The 8001-nt window shown below is 50.1% G+C and overlaps 2 protein-coding genes across 2 annotated transcripts; both read right to left on the bottom strand.

Annotated features, from left to right (window-relative positions):
• Positions 1 to 1842: 1842 nt before the first annotated feature.
• On the bottom strand, positions 1843 to 3162 carry LOC139354796 (uncharacterized). Its single transcript, XM_070999041.1, has 2 exons — positions 2197 to 3162; positions 1843 to 2136 (listed from the first exon to the last, which is right to left on the bottom strand). The coding sequence occupies exons 1-2, from the start codon at positions 3160 to 3162 to the stop codon at positions 1843 to 1845; spliced, it is 1260 nt and encodes a 419-aa protein (XP_070855142.1).
• A 273-nt stretch (positions 3163 to 3435) lies between these two features.
• LOC139354795 (uncharacterized) lies at positions 3436 to 6047 on the bottom strand. Its single transcript, XM_070999040.1, has 4 exons — positions 5357 to 6047; positions 5014 to 5289; positions 4306 to 4949; positions 3436 to 3717 (listed from the first exon to the last, which is right to left on the bottom strand). The coding sequence occupies exons 1-4, from the start codon at positions 6045 to 6047 to the stop codon at positions 3436 to 3438; spliced, it is 1893 nt and encodes a 630-aa protein (XP_070855141.1).
• Between the last annotated feature and the right edge of the window lie 1954 nt (positions 6048 to 8001).

Below are 8001 nucleotides of genomic sequence, written 5' to 3'. Positions count from 1 at the left end.
AAATTATATAACTTTTGCATGTGCACCGCGAAAACCAAAACGCCCTTGACCGTGACTTTGACTATGATCGGCCTATTCCCATTTCGCTATCGTCAACCCAAATCCCGGGTCCCCGTTGTTCAAATTTTCCCGGTCAACGGACGGATAACATTCGGGCGATCATGCCAAGTCAGATAATATTTTTTGGTATTTAAGCAACCATGTGTTTTGCCAGGAGTCGCTATCGATAACAGATGTCAAAAAATCGTCCTTTGTTTAACAAAGATTTGACCCGACTAAAAGATATAAAGTCTACCCTCTACAAAAGGCTTAGTTCTTCCGGATGACAACCTGCCTTTTCGCAATACCTAAGGGCCCGGTCTGATTTCACAATGCTTAATGCCCAGTGATATACCAATAATTAAGCTCGTTGCAAGACCCAGCTTACACTGGATCCGAAACAGTTCTATAATATTTTGAACACGACGCGTAAATCTGTCAGTAGCCGCAAATACAGATCAAATTTTAGGTCATTTTGAGATTTGTTTTTTGTATTAACCAGAACTCAATGATTTCAAATACTTAAATTTTTCTTGGCCTTGGTTTATTTTTGTTTCTTAAGCCTAATACTCAGATCGGCTAAGAGTTTCACTGGTAGAAAAATCTTATTCTTTGTAGTGTGACCGAAGTTTTCAAAGCTCACCCGCAATGCATGTGGCATGGTCGTACTGTCAAGCTGCTTGTTGTTGCCCAACGGAAAATAAATCAATTGGAGAAATTTAAAAAAGAAAAGACGGGTGGTACGCACGGCGTACGTGCGTTTTATTCTGTGAACAATTCAAATCAGCCTCATACATTTCAAACTAACTTAATCTTACCGCAGTGTGCCCTCCTACGATACACAAGACAATGAAAAGCACATTTTTTGGCGGCATTCACTGTACCGATATTAGTAGGCCCACACTTCAAGGGCCAAGAAATCCATACGGGATCGGATAACTTAACAAATACTAGATTTTCCTTTCAATACTTATTCTACCTATCGATTACAATTTTTGACCGTCGACACAATACTTATTCTACCTATCGATAACAATGTTTGACCGTCGACATCCCCGACCCCGTGAGGAACCGCTTCACTCAAATCCAAAACTGCAAGTTTTGAGACGGGCCGCAACATTGTCCGGCCATTGTCGTTCACGCGCACAGTGGCGCGTCTGACGACTCCATCAGCTCCGCTGTTGACCTCCTCCATGATGCCCTTGCGCCACTCTCGTCTGGGCAAGGCAGGATCGCAGACGAAGACCATATCGCCCTGGCGGACGGGCTCCGTTTTCCGGCAGCACTTCTCGCGGCGCACAAGCGTAGGCAGGTACTCCAGGACCCACCTCCTCCAGAAACGGTCTCGCAGCATGCGAGCAATCCTCCACTCCTTTCGCGTAGAATCCTCCTTGGGCAGCTACGCATCCAATCCAGGCGTATTCGGCAGGTTAGCTGCTCCCTTGAGCAGATCGTTTGGCGTCAACGGCGCCTCTTGGTCCGCCTCGATCAGGAAACTCTCCAACACATGATCCCTCGGCGCGATTTCCTTCAGGGTATGGCGCAGCCACTCGTTTGACGCACTGCACCATCCGCTCCCATACTCCGCCCTCAGACGGCTTCGATGGGCAATTGAAAACCCATTCAATGCTTCTGCTGGACAACTCACTCTGTATCCTCTCCGTCTCGAACACGTCTCCAAATCGCTTGGCCTCCCTGTCAGCTCCCACGAAGTACTTGCCGTTATCACTCCGCAGTCTATGTACTGGTCCTCTACGGCAAACGAAGTTCCTGATCGCTATTATGCAGGAATCCGTGGACAGGTCATGCGCCAGCTCCAGATGAATCGCCCTTGTCGTCAAGCACGTGAACAAGGCGACGGGATACAGTCACCAGCAGTGGCCCAAAGTAGTCCAATCCGGTGTACTTGAATGGCCATCCCCCCGCTTCCAGTCGATCCTCTGGAAGGGGTCCCATTATCGGCGGCATCGGCCGCGTTCGCTGCAGCTTGCACTCGTTGCACGACGAGATTACTTCCTTCAGCACTCGTCTCATCTTCGTGACCCAGAGTCTCGTCCGGATCTGAGCAATCGTCGCATCCACGTTTTGATGCTTCATCTGGGCGTGAAAGGGCCTCACAATCAAATCCGTAAGACTGTTCCTGTGTTACAGTATTACGGGCCTCCTCGCACTGTACGGCATGCACAGCGCGGCATCAACTCTGCCATAAACTCGCAGAACTAGCTGTTCATCCACGTAAGGCGCCAGACCTCGAATCTCACTCGAGCTGGCGACGTCCTTTCCGCATTCCGCCGACCTCATCTCGTCGGGGAACGATTCCAACTGGTCCTGTCTGACTAACAGGTTCTCCGCGGCCTCACACTTCGTTGCAGTGAGTCCGTACTCCTCGATCTCGCTTCTCTGCTTGCGACACCAACGCGCAAACCTCAAGACCCAGGCTGTGGTCCTCTTCAGGCGACTGAAGCTCGAGAATCTCTGGAACGGAATGGAGAATTTATTTGCGGGCACCAATGCAAACTCACTGGGCATCTCCTTTTCATCAGGCGCATCTGTAACACGCTCGGTTCCCTTCTCAGGCGCCGGCCAGCCGCTCGCTGGCTGCCTCAAAAATGTGGGTCCGCTTAGCCAACGTGATTCCTGGCTAAGGTCCGCCTTATTCTGCGACCGCGTCGCATCATCCGCTGCGTTGTCAGCTGTAGGTACCCATCGCCACTGGGAAACCTTCGACGACTCCAAAATCTCCGCCACTTGGTTGCCAACAAACTGCTTGTACCGGCGGTGGGTGCCGCCGATCCACCTCAGCACCGTTTTTGAGTCCGTCCACAACACCGTGTCGCTGATGTCCACACTGTGCTCCTCCTTGACAGTGTTAATCAGTCTGGTTCCAAGAACCGCTGCCTGCAGCTCCAACCTTGGGATCGACATTGTTCTCATCGGCGCGCACTTCGTCTTTGCGCACACGAAGCTAACCAGCACGTTGTCATCCTCGTACGTGACCCTCCAATAGGCCACCGCCGCGAATGCAGATTGACTTGCATCCACGAACACGTGCAACTTGATGGCCCGAACTGCTCCGTGCCCAATATAGTGACGAGGGCATCGGAACTGTCCCACGGCGTCCATCTCCCTGCGTCAGGCCGCAAAGGCTTTGCCTATCTCCTCTGGTAGTGGTTTGTCCCACTGGATCTTCTGCCTCCAGATCTCTCTCAACAATAGCTTCGCTGTAATCATTAGGCAGCACAGGAATCCTAATGGGTCGAACGTTGACAGCAGGCTCAAGTACTTCCTCTTTGTAGGGACTCGATCTCCACTTAGATCGCTACTTGGCACTCGGTGATACTCCACGTTGAATCTGAAGTCGTCCGTGGCTACCTGCCAGCGCATTCAAAGGATCTTCTACTCAGCCTCATCCCATCCGACGCTCATGACTTGTCCAGGTGGTCCCAACGCCGCTTCCACGATGGGTGAGCTGGATGAAAACTGGCATAATTCGAATCCAGCCTCCGCATGTATCTCCTTCACTCGGGTAGATACACTGTCCACATAGTCATCGACGTAGTAACCTTGACTGCCCTCGTATCCGAAACCCCGGAACTTCAGGGCATTCACCGCCTTTACGTAACGCTCATCATCTCGTTCATCTCGTACACATCCGGGACTCGATCGTCGTTGCCATCTCTCCAAAGGAATCGTTGGGAACATCGATCCTCGGGTCGGATCAGCACTTGGTGGGACATCTCCTTGATGTCACCGCAGACTCCGACTTTTCCTTCCCTGAAGTGGAAGAGCACGGCTGGCAAGGTCTTGTAATGCTGGGGCCCCTTGTCCAGGTTCCTCCAACCTTGGCTGCAGCATCGAACACAAGCCGGACCTTACCGGGTGTTCGTACCCAAAGGTGCTCAACATGACCACACCCAACAAATCAAACAGTAGCCAAGTTGGGAACAGTACCAGGCGCTCAGTAGCACCCACTGCATATGAGAATTGCTGATCAGCATATTATATGTCTCACTAACTCACCGTCTAACCGACTCAACGGTACACTGACCCGCCAATGCAGTCAGCACATTTTGCAGTATCAGCCAACTACGCAGACTGCTACCATAATCATAATTCCCTGACCTACTTTAGAATATTGCTTACTTCACTAATCATTACACTAAACTTCCGTGTTCCAAGTAGTATATAAACATGTTCCAAATGACGAATAAAACAGTTATCAACGTCGTCCTTCCAGAGTAATCCCGTCTGGTAGCGACGCCCCACTTTCACCGTGGTGTCTTCGAGGATCCTTTGTGCCCGTGCGCCATCGCTGGCTGCGACCTGTGGCGCGAGCTTCACCCCAAAGCTTTCCATCTCGAAGTAGTCCTCCACCATCTGTTTCAGCGTATCATCCATTGACACGGCTAGTAGGCAGGACCTCGGTGACGGCGTAGTCGATTGCCCACTTACTGGCCCAAACACAACCCATCCAAGCTCGGTTGCGGCCGCATACGGTCCCTCTCTGGCAAACCGCCTCGTCCTAAGTGGCAATCCCAAATGTCCATGGTCCAGTCCGATGAGCAACTTAGGCACCACGTTGATGTAGGTCTTCATCTGCAGACGCGCATCCTTATGCACGCCCTGGACATCTCGTCGGCCTAATGTCTGCATCGGCAGACTCAGGCTCGAAACGGAGTACACGTTCCTCAAAGCGTGGCGAGTGGGCTTCCCAGCTCCACTTATCTCTAGCCTCACAACGTTGCTGGGCTCTCTGCTGGCCGTTCCTCCAAACCATAGTATATTCAGCTGTCGATGATTGCCTCGCACTCCCAGATCCCTCTGTAGCTCGTCATCGATCATCGTGACGGAGGATCCTTCATCCAAGACCGCGTATGTGTCCACTTGGCGACCAGCTCCGTACAGCGTTACTGGCAGTATACGGAACAAAAGTCGGCATCCCTCGGCGTCAACGCAGCTTAAGTTCCTCTGCACGGGCGCCTCCGCTGGCTTCGGGGCCCTTCTCTCCAGGCTGTTTTTGGGGACAGCCGACTCCCCTGGCTCCCCTCGTGGTCCCTGTAACCACCTCGTGGCGAAGACCTCCTGTCCGGGCTGCGTCTGGAAACTGCAGACTGCTGGTTTCCTCCGTTGTGGCTCCTGAACCCACCTTGCTGCGCCGGCCATCTTCGCTCCTCGTCCGCGCCATGTAGCAGACGGTGATGCAATCTGCGGCATCCGTTGATCTGGCACTCGGCATGTACATCGCAGGATCTGGTCGTATGTCCACTCCGTAAGCATGTGAAGCAGAGCCGATGCCTCCTCACCATGCTCCACCTACCCGGTGGCGAAGCTCCAATGAACTCCTTGCAGCTCGTCGCAGCATGTTGCCCTCCACAAATTGGACAATTGCCGATCATCCTGTTGATCGCATCCGTTTTTGTCCGACGCTTGCATGCAGAACTCGACGCCTCGGCTCCTTTCCCTCGACGTCCAAAACCGACGTTTGCGTACTCCTGCAGCCAGCCAAAGGGCTTGATCGATGCAGCGTGCCTGGCCCAGTCTACTCGCTTGCTCGTAGGAAGCTTCGCCACAAGCTCCTCCATTAGCGTTGGGTTCCGCAGGTGCTGCTCCGCCTTCGCTGACTGCAAGCAGGCCGTGAGGTTACTCACTCGGGTTGCGAAGGGAACGATCCTCGCCAGGTGCTGCTCCGAAATCGGCGGCACCTCTCGCACGCTGTTCAGCTGGCTGCGTATAAGCTGCTCCGGTCGGCCGAACCTAAAGCGCAGCTGCTCCATCACGGCGCTGACGTTCCCAGGGTGAATCAGCAGCGACTTCACTGTCTCGCATGCTTCATCCTTCAGCGCCTTCAACAACCTCTGCTTGTTCTCCAAGTCTGTGCAGTTGTATGCTTGGTTCGTCTCCACAAACGCACAGTTAAAGATCGGCCACTCCCCGGGCTGCCCTCCAAATACGGGCAGGTACGGAAGCCTCCTTGGCCCATACACTCTTTGGGATTCATTCGGCGTCATCGAGGCGTAGGATCCGACAAATGGCGATGCTGTTGCCACGTTGTGGGTGCTCCCGCCCGGTAGCACGAATCCATGCGCTGAGCTGGCTCACCTCCGGCTCTGAACTCGCAGCTGTGACAGCAGTACTCCTGGGTTGGGACGCTATTGTAGTCACCGTAGTGGCTGGGCTAGAAATGGCCGCCGCCGAGGTTATGTTCACTCGCGGCCGGTTTTCTGCTCCACTACTCGCTGGCTGCTGATCCGCTCGCGTTGTTGTAGGGGTGGCTTCCCCTCTTGGGGGAATGCTGCATCCCAACAGTTCCAAATATGGCGCTGCCTCAGCGCACTGCAAAATGGCGGCACCTGTGCCTTCTGGCCGCTGGCTGTGGCCGCCGATGCTTGACGCTCCTTGCGTCTTCTGGCCCGCTGGCTGCTGACACCGTGCTTGGCGCTCCTTGCGCCTCCTGACCGCTGACTGCGGTCTCCTTAACTGACGTTGGCTGCGTCTCTCTGTCGCTGACTGCGACTCCTTCCGTACCCAGTGTTCGGCGCTGACTGCGCCACTCTATGTCGCTGGCTGCGACTCCTCCCTAGGACTGCGAATAAAAGGAGTTGTCTTGCATCATATGGAGTTGCCTTTTTAACGACTACCCCACACGCGTAGGTCCGAAGAGAGGGTGAACTTCAAGGGCGGAGTGCGCGTGGCGTACGTGCGTTTTATTCTGTGAACAATTCAAATCAGCCTCATACATTTCAAACAAACTTAATCATACCGCAGTGTGCCCTCCTACGATTCACAAGACAATGAGAAGTACATTTTTTGGCGGCATTCATTTTACCGATCCATACGGGATCGGATAACTTAACAAATACTAGATTTTCCTTACAATACTTATTCTACCTATCGATTACAATGTTTGACCGTCGACACAATACTTATTCTACCTATCGATTATAATGTTTGACGGTCGACAGTTCAACGAATGCTTTTACATGGGTTTACACTTCAGGACCAAATTCTACTGTAGTGATTTTTTCTTCCATAATACCCTCTTCCCATAGAGTCCCTCCGTTAGAAAAGGTTGGGATTTTTGACAAAATGGGAATCTTTGATTACCACAGAGCACATCCACCATCTACGATCCGATAATAGCTGATCAGGAGACCTCTAGTTAATCAAATAAGAAATACGTGAGCTACAAAGAGATGGCGAAAGGTCGCTACATCTCCGCTTCAGCGATTAATGGGACCGCACGCGCAGATCAATTCCATACAATTTATACAATACAATACAATACAATACAATACAATACAATACAATACAATACAATACAATACAATACAATACAATACAATACAATACAATACAATACAATACAATACAATACAATACAATACAATACAATACAATACAATACAATTCAATACAATACAATACAATACAATACAATACAATACAATACAATACAATACAATACAATACAATACAATACAATACAATACAATACAATACAATACAATACAATACAATACAATACAATACAATACAATACAATACAATACAATACAATACAATACAATACAATACAATACAATACAATACAATACAATACAATACAATACAATACAATACAATACAATACAATACAATACAATACAATACAATACAATACAATACAATACAATACAATACAATACAATACAATACAATACAATACAATACAATACAATACAATACAATACAATACAATACAATACAATACAATGGCTCGTACTAATTTTAATGTACTTAACAGTCATTGCTATTCCATGTATTTGAACCGATGTAAATTTGAATTTTCAAAGGATCCGAGGCAACTTTATAACATTGTCAATGCTAAGCGAAAGTCTTCAGCATTGCCATCATCCGTACGATTAAACTCTATTGAGGCATCTACGGATCCCGAAATTGCAGATTTATTTGCTGAATTCTTCC

Source organism: Drosophila suzukii, unplaced genomic scaffold (assembly GCF_043229965.1).
Source record: "Drosophila suzukii unplaced genomic scaffold, CBGP_Dsuzu_IsoJpt1.0 scf_22, whole genome shotgun sequence".
Lineage (NCBI taxonomy): Eukaryota > Metazoa > Arthropoda > Insecta > Diptera > Drosophilidae > Drosophila > Drosophila suzukii.
This window is presented reverse-complemented; position numbering and strand designations above follow the sequence as displayed.